This window comes from Dendrobates tinctorius, unplaced genomic scaffold (genome assembly GCF_039654945.1).
Source record: "Dendrobates tinctorius isolate UK_male_01 unplaced genomic scaffold, ASM3965494v1 ptg000040l, whole genome shotgun sequence".
Lineage (NCBI taxonomy): Eukaryota > Metazoa > Chordata > Amphibia > Anura > Dendrobatidae > Dendrobates > Dendrobates tinctorius.
In genome coordinates this window covers 28296090-28313566 of record NW_027361708.1, presented here as the reverse complement: position 1 = coordinate 28313566, position 17477 = coordinate 28296090, and the positions used below count along the sequence as shown (strand labels likewise).

The window sequence follows — 17477 nt, the reverse complement described above, 5'->3', positions numbered from 1 at the left end:
TTGGGCAACACTAAATTGTTGTGGAAGAACAGCCTCTGAGACAGAAAATTTGTACAGTGAAGAAGAGTCCAAAGGACATCTGCAAAAGGGTTGACCTGTCTACGAACCAAGCTCTTCAAGGCTAATCTGGTCGATAAGGATAACTGGAATCCCATCTGCTATGACCTTCTTGAGGAGCATGGTCTGAAGTGGTAGAAATGGGAATAGGTTAGGCAGGGAGAACTAGGACCAGGGAATTGGCAATGAGTCGGTCGCAACTGCCTGAGGATCTCGAGATCTTGCAATAAATCTTGGCTTCTTGTAGTTTAGTCTGGATGCCAGCAGATCGACCTCTGGTGTGCCCCTTTAATAACAAATCTGCATGAACACCTCTGAGTGAAGAACCCATTCTCCTGCCCGCTACCTGCTGGTGGCTCAAGAAGTCTGCTGCCCAGTTGTTCACTGTTGGTATATGAACTGCTTAGATCAAAGGAACTTTGTGCTCTGCCCATCTCAGTATCTCTGCCACCTCTGATAGTGTGGATAGACTCTTTTCCTCATTGATGGTTGATATAGACTACAGCCATAGCATTGTCTGACTGGATCCTTATGGGCAATTCTAGCACCTGGTGCTGGCAGTGTAGAAGGACCAGACGGGCAGCTCTGAGTCAACACATTGCTTGTAAGGAGTCTCTCTTGACTGTTCCAGAATCCCTTAACTTGATTCGGAAGATGGCCCCCACATCCGATAAGGCTGGCATCTATGACCAGAACTTGCCACTGGATGGGGAAGAAGAAGCAACCCTGAGAGACTGGCGACAGTGACGTGGAAGGAGGCCTAAACTGTCTAGAGAACGTATTGACCTGTCCCAAAAGGCTAAAAGTGTGTTCTGTAGGGGACTGCCTCTAACGTTGCTTCTCCAAGACTCTCATGCAAATATGCAGAGAATGTGTCTGGCCCCTCCAGAATTCGGACATGGGATTGCAGCGCTAGCCTCTTCTACTGTGGAAGGAAGATTGAAGCTTCAAATGTGTCAAATATCATCACTGGGAACTGAAGCCACTGTGTTAGAAATAATGCGGACTTTGACAATCCATCCGAATTGTTCCAAGGAGTCTAGAACAGTCTGCAAACTCTCCAGATTCTGAAAAAAGGAGGGAGGCTTGACCACAATATTGTTCCAAGTAGGGGATTACCATCATCTCCCTGGTCCTGAGAAAAGACATAACTGGGGCCAGGACCTTTTGTAAAGACCCTGAGCGCAGTTGCTAGCCCAACGGGTAGAGCCTTGAACTGAAAGTGATCCTGATTGACTGCAAAGTGAAGAAATCACTGATGAAAAAATGGGGAATTTTGGGGATGATGAATAGGGTTGAGTAGAACTGTCTGAAATATTCTGAAAGAGGAACCCTCACAATTATTCCTGTTTGAAGCAGGGAAGCTATCACTTGATTCGAAACTGGCTCTTAAACTGGGGGAAGTGGGGACGAAACAGTGACAAACTATCTCTGACCCATAAATCGCTGACTGCCCCCAGCTAGGCTTCTTTAAAGAGCAGGAGGTTGCCACCCACCCGGGAAGAATCCCCGAGTGGGGACCGTTCGTCATATGTTAACTCCTCTACTGCCTATGGAACCAGAGGGCTTGACACATGGACTGAGGGAATGCCCGTTGTGAGTGGGTTTAAAGCAGGATTTCCTTGATCTTTGGAAGAGTCTGGATCTGACCTGACGACCGGAACCCTCTGGTGCGGGAATCTGACAAAATGGGCGAAATTGCAAAGCCTCCCTATCTTTGAAATGGATGGCTGGGCCTGGCCTGGGGTAGCAGAGTGATTCTGCCGCCCACGGCATTAAACAATGGTCTTGTCCAATTTAGTACCAAACAGGTGCGACCCCCTGGAAGGGTAAATCTGTAATTGATTTCTTTGAAATCAAATCAGCTCTCCATTACTTTAGCCATAAGATAAGACAAATGGCCACGCAATTCAAATTCAACTCGAATGTTTTGGCGGTCGGAGTTCCTGGGGCAGCAGCTGCCTTTGGCAAACTCTCCACAACAGTAACCAGCGTCCTGGACACCCTGGTTGGTTTGGCTACAGACTGGGCTAGATCATGAGCCCAAGCAGGCAGGGTTATACTCTCTTCTGACATTACAGAGGTCCTCTTAGCAGGTTTAAGTAAGGAGGGAGGTGGAGGAGTACAGGAGGTACAGTAGTCCATTGATTGCTGAAAACTAATTATTACAGGCAAGCATTCATAATAAGTGATTAGGCATGCACTGTCTTCTCTGAATTCTGACATTATAAGAGCCAGAGAGCAAAGTAAAAATTAACATCAAACGAGGAGAATCGATAATCAGTCCCCAGATGTCAACAATCTACTCTGTCTGTGGTCCCAGAAGAGCACCCTTTTGTCTCTGGTGTACATTATGCTTCAATGAGTCCCAGAAGCAGGATGATGCAAGTGAGGATCCCATGCAGGCGCCATCTTCAAATTACTGCCATGCGATATAGCATCGGAAGGGGGGAAGCTAAAGGGATGGGCGCAGCTAATATGTCAATGCATCCAGCTGTCAGCCGCGCTGATTGGTCACGGCACATCGGAGAATCCATCTAAATAGTATTGCAGGACCACAGTGCCAGGACAGAGGCTGAGCAAGAGCTGCATACAGTCCAAACCACTTGACCCAGGTAATCGCAGAATCCCTGGTGGCCAGAAGGGCAGACTGAAACAGCCTGCTGCCACAGCAGTAAAATGTATTCCCCACCTGGCACCACAGTGTACCCCAGGACCAGGCAACTGGACAGCAAGACCTTAGCACTGTTCGTAATTACTGACACCCAGTCCCAGCCATCCCCACTCTCTGTTACTCTGAAAGACGAAGCAGGGGAGGGGATAACTTGAGGAAGGTCGTGGGATAGAGATAGTGGGATTGGGTTATGGGTGAGGGTTACACATAATCACAACAGGGCAATACTTACCTGTCCTGAAGACCTGAAATCCAGTTTTCTGCTCCATGCAACACGCGCTATGTAGGGCGGGAGCTGGCTGGCTTACAGACCGCCGCCCCCAGTACTAGACACAGACTGTGTCTAGGTACTCTGGTCCGACCATACTGACAAGCAAAGATACACGCTGCACGATTACAGCCTGTACTCTCCGTCCCTGTCTGGGTGAAACAGAGATCACAATTACACCCTGTTACCCTGGACTTCATCCAGCTGAAAAACACGAAACAGAGGCGGTTAATGCCTAACCGAATGACTAATGTCTGAGACAGACCTTGCCTCCAACTGACACTACACGAAACTGAGGGAGCCTGAGGCTGGCAGGCGATGTGTTGCCTGCAGAGGAGGAGCCAGTTTTCATTTAGAATGTAATAGCCTCCAGGTGACAGCAGACTATTCCATTCTTCTCTGTGTCCCCCAATGAAGCAACCAAGAAATATCATTTCACAAGACTTACTGAAAAATATGTTTGTGTCTCCCTCTGTTCTTTTACTGGCCTCCTGGCCCTCTTCCCTCCATAAACTTCAATAGGCTGCTGTAATCTGATACTTCACTGAGCTGGCAGTTCATCTTATTTTGAGCCGGACAAATTTAATAAGTCATCATTGATCCTCTGAAGCCGGGTGCACGCGTTCCGTCTTCAGAGAGGCACACTGCACATGATCAGAAGTGTAGAGACTAGTCAAAGCCCTTGTTTACATGTCATAAATGGACTTTAGAAATACTTTTTGTAAAGATCTGTTTATGTATGTAATGTAATACAAGGACTGTTATGCCCCTGGATTTTTACATGCAGACACAACTGCTAGTGGTTCTGGTGGCACAGGGGATCTGGCAGTTTCCCTTTAAGGTTAATCCAGAGAAGGGGCAGCTTAGCTGAGTTTAGCTGTATCACATTACAAACCCCTCTATCAGCTCTCCTCCTCTTCTAGCACAGTTAACTCTGCTGTATTACACACTCCCCCATACTGCCTGTTCAGAGCTGTGTCAATAATCACACTTGCATCTGTTGTGCTACAAAGTTTCTTATACTTACAGACATACTGGCAATTTTACTACTTTGGTGCAACATGGGTCAAAGTCATATTGATTGCATTTCTTGATTTTAACTTGGCCAATGTTTATAATTTTATGTATTTTATTTTTCTCTCTTCTCAAGAAAACAACATGCAAATGTCAAAAGGAAAGCCAAGAGTCAAAGGCGGTAAAGCCTAAACAGCACGACAAGTATACTCAGACCTCCTGGAGGAGAAGTTCAGTGAGTAATGTGTTCAGTGTCTTGTAATTATATACTATGTTGGGATAAATTTCCTCCCAGGGAAGTGAAGCAGCTTTCTCCCTTGAACATTACATGCAATTTCTTGTGACCAGCAGTTTGTCACTCGTATATTAATATATACATATACATCATTTTTACCTATCTTTTCCCATAGCGGTAGTGTAAAAAAACAACAAAAAACTTTGTGTTTTGCTTCAGTAACTTTTCTTGCATGTTTACAAATGTTCATAATCCCATTCCATGTGCATCTTAACAAGACAGCTTGTTTCTAACTTGTGTCCATTGTACTTTAAGTCATATTGCTTTCTGTTGTGTTGTCTTTGAGTACAGAACTAGACCCAATTAGGAAGATTTATGGAAACCAGTGCAACCAATCAAACTTAGATTATTTTTTGTACATAAATTTTGAGAGTACATGCTGGCATTGTTAAAGGGGTTTTCCAAGAATAGGAAAATTACATAAAAGAAATGTCATCATAAATAAATAACTAAACACTTTAACCTAGCCAATCACAAATGTTTTTTTTATATTGGGAAGTAATCACTATAAAGTTAAAATGGCCACTACCGCGTTTCCTTGACAGAAACTTGTTAGGACAGGTATCTGTAAACCTATACAGTAGGAAGCTACACTGCTGTGACCTTGAAAAACCAACTGAGAATGGTGAAAGAAAACCTGGTAGAAGCCGTGAATGTGAAATAAAAATAGCCTTTATTAATAGAATGGCAAAACAACAGAAGATAATTAAAATTAGTGCATAAAAAGGCAATTTAATACCGCTATAATAAATTGAGCATATGTTTATAAATTTATTTATTTATATCTGACCATGAACAAAATAATAATATAAATGGACCAAATAACAATATGCTCTAATATCGTATATACCCAAACACCTTGGCCCAGTTTAAATTCTTATGTAATTTACCCAAAATAAATTTTTGAAAAAATATATATAAAGTGCAAGTCTGTGCCGAAGTAATTACTGCAAAAATGTGCAAAATTGCAAATTGTGCAGAAGTACAAAATAAAACTCGGTGCTGCAGATAAGCAAACTCAGTGCTGCAGATATACAAACTGCAGCAGTGTATAGAAAGTCCAAAAAATATATGTGCAATGTGTAGTTCCGTGCACTTAAGATGTGCTGAACAACCACTGAACATGTGGACTAAAGGTTTAAAACATAAGGTTAATAGTAAGGCCTTAATACCTGTAAGGGTGGGTAACGCGGTGTGCCTGTTGAACGCGCCCCGATGCATGTTTCGGAAGATTACCTTCTTCAGGGGCGCGCGTCAGGGCACGTTCAACAGGCACACCGCGTTACCCACCCTTACAGATATTAAGGCCTTACTATTAGCCTTATGTTTTAAACCTTTAGTCCACATGTTCAGTGGTTGTTCAGCACATCTTAAGTGCATGGAACTACACATTGCACATATATTTTTTGGACTTTCTATACACTGCTGCAGTTTGTATATCTGCAGCACTGAGTTTGCTTATCTGCAGCACCGAGTTTTATTTTGTACTTTTGCACAATTTGCAATTTTGCACATTTTTGCAGTAATTACTTCGGCACAGACTTGCACTTTATATATATTTTTTCTAAAAATTTATTTTGGGTAAATTACATAAGAATTTAAACTGGGCCTAAGTGTTTGTGTATATACGATATTAGAGCATATTGTTATTTGGTCCATTTATTTTATTATTTTGTTCATGGTCAGATATAAATAATTAAATTGCTTTTTTATGCATTAATTTTATATCTTCTGCTGTTGTGCCATTCTATTAATAAAGGCTATTTTTATCTAGCAATTTTATTCTTATCACATTTATTTCACATTCACGGCTTCTACCAGGTTTTTCTTTCACCATTCTCAGTTGGTTTTTCATTGTGTACCGGATGGTCTGCCATCTAACTATCTGGGAAAGGGCACATCCTTTCACATAGATGAATATTTTAGTGACTCATTGAGTCTAATTGTTTTACGTGAAGTGAGCTCTCCCAGTTAATTTAATACTGCTGTGACCTGGAGATACCTATACCATGCATTGCCATTCAGAAAGACATGGTAGACAATGTGAGCAGCCTCTTCTTACCCTACCACCCATGGTGTCTCCAGTATTAGATCAGATTAATTAGTTGGACAGCAGTCTGTGCTTCTTAGTTCAACATCCCTGTAATTTCCGGTATTAGATCATAAAGACAGGGTGGTCAGCAGTGTGAGCAGCCTCTTCTTACCTCAGCACCCCTGGTATCTCCAGTATTAAATCATAAAGACAGGGTGGACAGCAATGTGAGAGGCTTCTTCTTACCTCAGCACCCCTGCTAGCTCCAGTATTAGATAAGATAAATAAGGTGGACAGCAGTGTGAGTAGCCTCTTCTTAACTCAGCACCTTTGGTAGCTCCAGTATTAGATCAGATAGATATGGTGGACAGCAGCGTGAGCAGCCACTTCTTACCTCCAGTATTAGATCAGATAAATAGGGTGGACAGCAGTGTGAGCAGCCTCTTCTTACCTCAGAACCCTTGGTAGCTCCAGTATTAGATCAAATAGATATGGTGGACAGCAGTGTGAGCAGCCCCTTCTTACCTCAGCACTCCTGGTAGCTACAGAATTAGATCATAAGGACAGGGTGGACAGCAATGTGAGCAGCGTCTAATTACTTCAGTACCCCTGGTAGCGCCAGTATTAGATCGGATAAATAATGGTGACAGCAGTGTGAGTAATTTCTTTTTTACCTCAGCACCATTAGTATCTGAAGTATTAGTTAGGAAAGAAGGGAGGACAGTAATTTGAGCTGCCACATCTTACCTCAGCACCCCTGGTATCACTAGTAATGGATTAGAAAGACCGGGTGGACAGCAGTGTGAGTGGCCTCTTCAGCATCCCTGGTATAACCAGTATTTGATCAGATAGACATGGTGCACAGCAGTGTGTGCAGCCTTTTTTTTTCCCTCAGCAGCCATGGCATCTCCAGAATTACATGAGCATGTCCACATTTCTTTCTACACTTGAAGGGGGCTTAGATTCCTATTGCATTTGCTCACATTTTCTGAGACCTTTTACATTTTGATTTTTCTGTTGATGAAGCCTCATTAGGGCATTTTAGGGTGATGTGGCAATCAGAAAAATCTTTTTTTTTTCAGTATGGTTTAATAATTTTACATTTTGACATATTGGCACTTAGTTTTTCTTAGGCTATGTGCACATGATGCGGATTTTATGCGTTTTGGCACGTTTTTTCACCGCGAAAACGCATACAAAAAGCAACCCATTGAATTCAATGGCATTCCGCACATGCTGTGCTAATGCTGCGTATTTTTCCACGGCGGAATCGCATCGTGGAAAAATACGCAGCATGCTCATTCTTTGTGCGGAATCACGGGGATTCCAAACACATTGGAATGCATTGACCCACTTTCTTTCCACATGTGGCTATGCAGTAAGCGGATCATGTGCAGATGGTACCCAGAGTGTGAAGGAGAGGAGATTCTCCTCCAGGCCCTGGGTACCATATCCCTGTTAAAAAAAAGAATTAAAAATAAAAAATCGTGATATTCTCTCCTTCCAGCGTCCCCCGCAGCCTTCCCAGGCTTCAGCGATGCTTCCGGCAAGTCCCGTTCCCAGCGATGCTTTGCGACAATGACCTGTGATGATGTAGCGGTCTCGCATAATGCTACGTCATCTGGGGTCATAGTTGCAAGGCATCGCTGGGAATGGGAGTTGCCGGGAGCATCGTGAGGCTCGGGAACGCTGTCGGGGACGCCGGAAGGTGAGAATATCATGATTTATTTTTTATTAATTTTAACATTATATCTTTTACTATTGATGCTGCATAGGCAGCCTCAATAGTAAAAAGTTGGTCACACTTGTCAAACACTATGTTTGACAAGTGTGACCAACCTGTCAATCAGTTTTCCAAGCAATGCAACAGATCGCTTGGAAAACGCTAGCATTCTGCAAGCTAATTACACTTGCAAAACGCTAGTTTTTCACAGGAATTCCGCATGCGGATTTCCCGCGGCAGGGAGTTGCGGAATTGCCGTGGAAATTTCTGCGGCAATTCCGCACGTACATAGCCTTACTATTGGCACTTAGTTTTTCTTAATATTTTTTTGCAGGACAAAATGTATAGCTGTAGCTGTGTATGTGTGTCTATTTTTTTTAAATTCTCTTGTGGAATTTGAATATGCGATACGTACTGTATTGCAATGTAGAGGGAAAAAAAACATGTTTTCCACAGGTGGACAAACATTGCAACCATAGGGACATTCGGCACAGGGGCCTTCACCAATGGGCCACTGGTGCACGAGTATTGTTTCTTACTGTATTGTTCGGATTATGAGATGCACTTTCTTTCGTCCAAATTTTGGGGGAAAATGATGGTGCACCTTATAATCCGAATGTAGCTTACCGGGAAGGTGGAGGGTGGCTGTGATGGACCGGGGTCCCAGGAGACAAGCTCGCTGCTGCAGGGAGCTGGCGGCAGCAGTAGTGGGGAGATGCTCCAGTGGCCATTTTTCCAAAGTCCACTACTGTGAAATGGAGGATAATGCAATCAGAGCAAGCTTAAGTCGCTACTAGTGTTTAGTCAGGGGGCTCGGATAAGGGGTTAATAGACCTTATCCGAGCACACTCACTCATTACTATGCTGGCAGATGCTAACAGAAGTCATCTGTCGGTTACTGTGTCGGTTCAGTTCCTGAGTCCTTTCCATACATAGGAACCTGATATACGACATAATACGTTCTATGTCAGGGAGAGATTAAAGGGAATCTGTCACCAGGTTTTTGCTTCCTCGTCTGAGATCAGCAAAATGTAGAGAAAAAGACTCTGATTCCTGAGCTGTATCATTTAGATTACTGGGTGCAGCAGTTGTGACACCGTCAGAGTTCTTGGATGCAGCATGTACCAGAGCTCATAAAGCTGACCCCACTCACACTACAGCTTTCTGTGTACATTGTCTATAGACAGTGAGCTGCTTATTAGAAGAGGTGGAATCGACAACTTGGCACCAGGCAGCTTGTTAGGGCAGTGATAATGTCCTAGTTAGGAAATGTTTATTGTGAGTAAACAGCACACAGCCTGATCAGTAACACATCCCTGAATTCAGTGATTTAACCCCTAACTCATGCTATGCTTAAATTACATAGAAAAACCTGCGACAGATTCCCTTTACAAAGAATCTCTCAGCTCTCCTAACTTGTCTGTTTCCGTAAATAATTGTATTCCCTTGTGAAATATGCATTCTAGAGCTTTGTTGTTATTGCTGTTGATGTAATGATATGGTCCGTTCTATTACTTGCTGCCTCTTTTCCTTTTTCGTTTGCCGTAGGACTAACAGATTGTAGTCCTGGGGCATGCGCATACCACTTGGATACTTAATTTTTTTTTCTTCGAAAGACAAAGATTGTCTGAATTAGGTTCCCTATAAATCAGGTGGAATTGATGGTATAAACATTACACTCCCATAAGATGCCATTTATTGGAGCATCTTCCCCAGTGGGTAGCCACTCATGGATTAGCCCCAGTAAATGAGGCTAATACACTTATGACTGCAAATCTGACGCTATGGGTTTTCTCGTAAAGCCCCAACTGTTTTTTTTTTTTAATCCCAACACTGACACTGTGTGTGAACCAAGATTTGGTTAATAGGAGAGGTCAAAATACCACAGACTGAATTATAAGGCCATGGGGTTCACGTGGGGAGTGCTCCCTTACTCGCCCTGCCCCTGATGATTGATAGCTGCTGTTCTTTCATTGTTCCATCAGAAACCTAGCACACCATTTTTTACCTTGTGGCATTTTGTCGGACAGGCGTGCGGACCTGGCTCTTTAACGTGCCCCCCTCCTGTAAGGCAGCACATTCAGCCGACAGGTCTGCTTATCACCAATTCCGGGAAACCGCCTTCTAGAATGAAGAGGCCACTACCTGTTTTGTTTGACCCAGTTTCATGGGCCAACCGTTTTGATTTTTCTCTTTAGGACGAGCTGTATTTGTCGAGATGAATGCTCCCTATATTTTTCGGACTGTTTGTGGTGGCTTTACAGGTGTCCCCCGAGAGAGATTGTAAAGATCCAAAGCAACCCACTTTTTCTCAGCAGTTACTGAGTTACACTGGATTGTAATGAATTAACGGAAAAGTCACTGCAGTAATGGTGTGGAGTGCCAGCATTAAATACAGCATGTGGGAGTCGGAAGAGCAGGAATAGAATACAGATGGGTCTTCACGTATCAGTCACTGTCACTTAATCAGCTCTAGCTGCAATTTTCCAAGTCTTATCAGATAGTCTGAGGCGGCAGTCAATATCACAAGAGTTCTGAGATTCATTTAAATTCCGCTTACTTCTGAAACAATCATCTTGATACACCGAAGAATACTGTGCGGAGACTGAGATTTCACTCTTCTCTCCTTTTTACTGTGTGTGTATATATATATATATATATATATATATATATATATATATATATATATATATATATATAATCTATCTATCATATACTGTATATTTTAACATGTACAGTTAGGTCCATATATATATTTGGACAGAGACAACATTTTTCTAATTTTGGTTCTAGACATTACCACAATGAATTTTAAACAAAACAATTCTGATACAGTTGAAGTTCAGACTTTCAGCTTTCATTTGAGGGTATCCACATTAAAATTGGATGAAGGGTTTAGGAGTTTCAGCTCCTTAACATGTGCCACCCTGTTTTTAAAGGGACCAAAAGTAATTGGACAATTGACTCCAAGACTATTTCATGGACAGGTGTGGGCAATCCCTTCGTTACGTAATTCTCAATTAAGCAGATAAAAGGCCTGGAGTTGATTTGAGGTGTGGTGCTTGCATTTGGAATGTTTTGCTGTGAAGGAAACACTCGGTCAAAGGAGCTCTCCATGCAGGTGAAACAAGCCATCCTTAAGCTGCAAAAACAGAAAAAAAAACATCCGAGAAATTGCTACAACATTAGGAGTGGCAAAATCTACAGTTTGTTACGTCCTGAGAAAGAAAGAAAGCACTGGTGAACTCATGAATGCACCTGGGCGCCCACGGAAGACAACAGTGGTGGATGATCGCAAAATAATCTCCATGGTAAAGAGAAACCCCTTCACAACAGCCAACCAAGTGAACAACACTCTCCAGGAGGTAGGCGTATCAATATCCAAATCTACCATAAAGAGAAGACTGCATGAAAGTAAATACAGAGGGTTCACTGCACGGTGCAAGCCACTCATAAGCATCAAGAATCAAAAGGCTAGACTGGACTTTGCTAAAAAAAATCTAAAAAAGCCAGCACAGTTCAGGAAGAACATTCTTTGGACAGATGAAACCAAGATCAACCTCTACCAGAATGATGGAAAGAGAAAAGTATGGCAAAGGTGTGGTACAGCTCATGATCCAAAGCATACCACATCATCTGTAAAACACGGCGGAGGCAGTGTGATGGCTTGGGCAAACATGGCTGCCAGTGGCACTGGGTCACTAGTGTTTATTGATGATGTGACACAGGACAGAAGCAGCCGAATGAATTCTGAGGTGTTCAGAGCCATACTGTGTGCTCAGATCCAGCCAAATGCAGCCAAACTGATTGGTCATCGTTTCATACTACAGATGGACAATGACCCAAAGCATAAAGCCAAAGCAACCCAGGAGTTTATTAAAGCACAGAAGTGGAATAATCTTGAATGGCCAGGTCAGTCACCTGATCTCAACCCAATTGAGCATGCATTTCATTTGCTAAAGACTAAACTTCAGACAGAAAGGCCCACAAACAAACAGCAACTGAAAACCACCGCAGTGAAGGCCTGGCAGAGCATCAAAAAGGAGGAAACACAGCGTCTGGTGATGTCCATGAGTTCAAGGCTTCAGGCAGTCATTGCCAACAAAGGTTTTTAAACAAGTACTAGAAATGAACATTTTATTTACAATTATTCTGTCCAATTACTTTTGGTCCCTTTAAAAACAGGGTGGCACATGTTAAGGAGCCGAAACTCCTAAACCCTTCATCCAATTTTAATGTGGATACCCTCAAATGAAAGCTGAAAGTCTGAACTTCAACTGCATATGAATTGTTTTGCTTAAAATTCATTGTGGTAATGTCTAGAACCAAAATTATATATATATATATATATATATGGACCTAATTGTAGATGTAGCATTTTATACAAATTGTGTGTTTTTGTGTGTGTGTATATATATATGTATATATTATACACACATCTGTTTTATAGATTATTAAAGGAAATGTCTACTTTCAGTAAGATGATCCCCTAAAGTGTGTAAGGTAAAGAAATGTACAGACTCATTAGGTACTCGCCATCTGGCTTCCCGCCTCTGCTTTGGTCCTAGTGTTGCCACAGCTCTGTCTAGGCAGTCACTGAGCTCAGTTGTTTGTTCACTGAGCTCAACATCACAAGCTGTTATCCTCTACATGAGCACTGAGCTCAGTGCTGCGAGCTGTTATCCTCTACATTAGCACTGAGCTCAGTGTTGCGAGCGGTTATCCTCTACATGAGCACTGAGCTCAATGAGTGGCTAAAGTAGTGACTATTGGTTAGTCACAACACCAGAAAAACAGTACTGTCAGGGAGCTGGCACTGGACACAGGGAGAGTGAGTACCTGATGAGTTTTTTTATGTGCTGTCCCCACTTTGAGGACCTTTTCATTGAAAGTGGGACCCTCAGCCTTCCTTTTAAAGTTGAGCAAAAATGTTTGTGTTGTCCTGATCCAGCGTCTAGTCTGTTCCTCCGTGCCAGCGGGACAAGTGCAGTCTTTTGTGGTCAGCATTCTCGGCCCGGCACTGCTTACTAGATACTGATGAGGCATAACATGTGTAATGGTGTCACATGGGGCTAATAGGCGTAAGAGTTGTCCAGGATGCCAGGTCAAGGATTCTGGCCACAGATGTGAAGGCTGCCAAGTAGAACCAGGCAGGACGCTGTACAAGGGCTGCACCAAACCTTTTACTCAACTCTGATTTAAAATATATGTTCTTCTGCATTAGAATATATAACAATCTAGTATATTACGGGATTGCATACATTGATTAGAAGTGTCTTTTTTTTTTTTAAGGACTGCTTATTATTTTACATGTGGCCTTGAGGCATATAAATGTTTCATCCATTGAATGTGCTTGTTGCCCGATGTATAGCCTAATTGTGCGGCCCACCTGTGTTGTAGCAGTTGACATGGGATTTAGTGTCCTAGATTAGCAGTGTTTATACTGGGAAATTGGGAAATATATCCTAGATAGTGTGTAATCTTGAAGATGTCTACAAACCCACATAAAGGCTCTCGAAGATGGGTTCTTCTGGTGTGAAACCTCAACCAATGTTTCTCCATTACTTAGAAGACTCATAAAGCACCTTGCGCATATTGTAGTGGGACTTTCTTTTTGGAAAGTTTAGGTCATTGTATTTTTAAAGGTGTTCCTGTAAATTGCAAAGTTTGGTTTACAAGAGCGCTGCAATTTCTATTATCCAAGAAGATGGGAATAACCCTTTAGTGAAGGAAGGATGATACCAGAAGATGCTCATGTTTCTGGATGGATACAGAAGAAGCCAGAAAAGGACTAGTCACTCCTCTGTGACGTGGTGCATTAGGAAACCGTAGAGTCATTAATGAAGTATACATAGTAATCTGTGTTTTCAGTGCTGCAGTACAAAGAATATATTTCTTGATGAGGCAAGGGACACACAGTCCAGGCCCACCGTCTGTTGTCTTTCATGGTTACTGCCACATTGTAAAACAAAGTCTTTTTTAATTAAAGTAATCCTAATAGCCGTGGTTATAGCCATTTTCATGGATATCTGAAGCTGCTATGATAATCTGTAAGATTAGTAAGCGCTTGTTAAAGACTCTCTTGAAATAATTTGTTGTAGTTGCACTCCGGAGTCGTCATTACCCTTTGATGTAATGTGACCTAGTTTTGTGTAAATGTATTTGAATCACAGATTACAATATAATAAAGGGGCCCTCCAGTTTTAGCGCAGAATGGCTTCAAAGTGTTTGGAAATGGCAAATTCAGCATTAGTTAGCTACCGCCACCCCAGTGATGCCCCTCCACCCATCTCCGTCAGGTTTTTGTTGACGTGGCTGTAGCGCTTTTTTTGTGTCTACAACATATGACCGCTGCAGCCAATCACTATGCACGATGGTCTTGTGCCATCCACATCAGCATGACCCCTGAGCCTGGTGATTGGCTGCAGCAGTGACATGCCGGAGACTTGACATTGCAGTGGTAGGTGACCACAAAGATCAGTAGTGATCAGCTGAGGGGCAGCTCTGATATAGCGGTAGGTAGCAATGTTGATTTAGTCGTCTTCCATTTTATTGTGAAGCTGGAAAATCACTATAAGGTTGTGTGCACAAGACGTCTTTTCCAGGCAGATTTCGCCTGGAAGCCTCCTGAAAAGCCTCTATATAAATGCTGCAAAGAATGAACATAATATCACAACATTACAATCTGTAATGCTGCAGATAATCCCCAGATGTAACCTGAAAGATAAGAAAAGCAAATTAGATTATACTCACCGGGGGGGCGGGTGTGGTGGGTGTCGCATTCCGGTCCGGCACCTCCCATCTTCTAGAAATGACGTCCTCCTCCTTGCTTCATGCTGCGCTCCTGCGCTGGTGTGCTTTCTCTGCCCTGTTGAGGGAACCGCGACACCCATCAGACTGGACCGGACGCCCGAGGGAGTATAATATAACTCATTTTTGAGCATTACAGAATGCTGTAGATAAGCCCCTGATGGCGGTGGCCGCAGCTTATAGGCCAAAAATGGGGTGACAGATTCCCTTTAAATACTGCTGTCAATCTGTGACTGGTGCACTTAGTGCCCAGCAGGGCTGTGCAGTCAGTAAACCAAACCACCAGCTCAGACTCCTCCATTTCCATGACTTCCGACTCAGACTCCACAGCACTGGTCACTACTGAGCATGTACATAAAGTGCAGCACAGATTCATCTCAACTAAAAGCCAAGATCCTTAGATCAGGAACAGAACAGACATTTATAGGACATTTCAGAACTTTCCCAAATTCTTATGAAATCATTTACAGCACATCCTGCACTGAACCCAATTTATTATATATTTGTAGGAGTTGGAGTCGGTCCATTTGAAACAGACTCCACCAAAATGGACACCGGCTCCACAGCCCTGGTTCGCAGACTTGGGGGGACCCTTTTTCACAGTGCCTTGTAACCTCGGCAGTCGCAGGTTGCTGATGGATTGTTATGGCAGCTGGTGGTCTGCTGAAAAAACACCACGTCTTCTATTACCTTGGTGCATGGAAACCCAGCCTGTGCCTAAGGCCGGGGTCACATTGCGTTTTGGCAGTCCGTTAGACGGACTGCGTTACACCGTGGCATAACGTGGTCCGTTAACGCTGCCATTGACCCCCATTATCGGGCGCATCGCGACGCATGCCGTAAAGCGGCATGCATTCTCGATATGCCGTCATTCAGTGACGGAGCCTCAGACGTGGGCTGCAGCTTCTGAGGCTCCGTCATCGCTAGCAGGTATAGCATAACGCGATCGCGTTATGCTATACCATTAACGCAGGCCGTCAACGCTATGCGTTGACCGGGCTGGTTAAACGCAATGTGAACCTGACCTAAGCTTCAAAGAACACCCTGAATTTTTTCTATGTACAGCAGTATTCAAGTATTTCTGTACATAGTACAAGCGATCACACGATCACCTTGTTAGTGTTTTGTTTTACTTGGAGAGCCAGTGATCTAGTGCTGTCTGTAAAAGCTAGTCAGTACTTGCTAACCTGATCTGCCATAAAACTTTGAGGTTTTGGACTTTTTGAACATTAATGGACATTACAGATTTTTTGTCTATTACATACTGGATCGGTCAGTTCCAAGTGATCATTTATTTATAGAGAGGAGCGAATCGATTTGCAAGGATCCCGCAGGAATGGCCACTGTCTTTTCTGATATGTCACTCTGCAACAATCCAAATCAAAAGAAATGGCTGGATTCTATATGGTAGGAGACATCTTGTGTGCCTCACACTGTAAAATCGAGGCCTGTGTAGGTAGGTTTTTCAGGCGTCTCGATATGTTGGTTCGGATCCTGCAAATCGATTCACTAGTTAGTAATGATCCGTAATATGACAAGCCACTTGTTGATTCCAGTGAACATTTTATTAAGATATATAGAAGATCAGTTTTGGTAGAAATTTTTAGTATGTGTCTATAAGTAAAAGATGCCTTTTCACTTCTGTTTGCATCACTGCCTTAACACAACCACGAGATTTGGTTCTCACCTATTTTCATTTCTACTATTTTTTTTTTTCTTACACGTTCTAACGTTTTGTCATTCTTCTAAGCATCATCCATATTAACTCTTGTCTTGTGGTTTGTTTAGAAATGTTTGAGCTCTGGCTCTTAGTTACAACTTCTAAGCCAATGTTTTGCTCTATAAAATAGCAAATTCTCCTTTTATCTTCATATTTTTCTACTTATTATTTTTTTTCCCCAGCTAGTACTATGTAAAGAGTCTCCGTTTTATTTCCGGTACAGTGTCCTAAATTATAGCATCATAAGAAAATAATAATGAATATTGCCAGTATGTGTGGCTGGCAGCCAGACCTGTTAGCCTATATTTCCCATGATGCCCCATTATCATGCTTCCAGGGCTTCTTGTTTGCCAATCAATAGTCACAGAGATAAAGAGAGCTCATGTGCTTGTAATTGATTTATACATTGGAAGTAAAACACTAAATTAGTAGTGTTGCTTAGTCAAACTTGCAGTGAAATACAGGTGCTTCTCACAAAATTAGAATCTCATCAAAAGTTAATTTCAGTTCTTCAGTACAAAAAGTGAAACTCCCATATTACAGTCATTACAAACAGAGTGATCTATTTCAAGTGTTTATTTCTGTTAATGTTAATGATTATGGCTAACAGCCAATGAAAACCCAATGATTATGGCTAACAGCCAATGAAAACCCAAAAGTCATTATCTTAGTAAATTAAAATAATTAACAAAAACACCTGCAAAGGCTTCCTAAGTGTTCTAGTAGGCTCTACAATCATGGGGAAGACTGCTGACTTGACAAATGTCCAGAAGGCAGTCATTGACTAACTCCTTAAGGAGGGTAAGCCACAAAAGGTTACTGCTATAGAATCTGGCTGTTCAGAGTGCTGTATCCAAGCATATTAATGGAAAGTTGAGTGGAAG

The 17477-nt window shown here is 42.5% G+C and overlaps 1 protein-coding gene across 3 annotated transcripts in view; it reads left to right on the top strand.

The window, feature by feature from the left end:
• CCSER2 (coiled-coil serine rich protein 2) overlaps positions 1 to 17477 on the top strand; it is a 221251-nt gene that overhangs the window by 167814 nt on the left and 35960 nt on the right. For all 3 annotated transcript variants that reach the window (XM_073574879.1, XM_073574881.1, XM_073574880.1), the window contains exon 9: positions 4150 to 4248. In XM_073574879.1, the coding sequence (XP_073430980.1) occupies positions 4150 to 4248 (99 nt within the window). The remainder of the gene's footprint in view (positions 1 to 4149; positions 4249 to 17477) is intronic.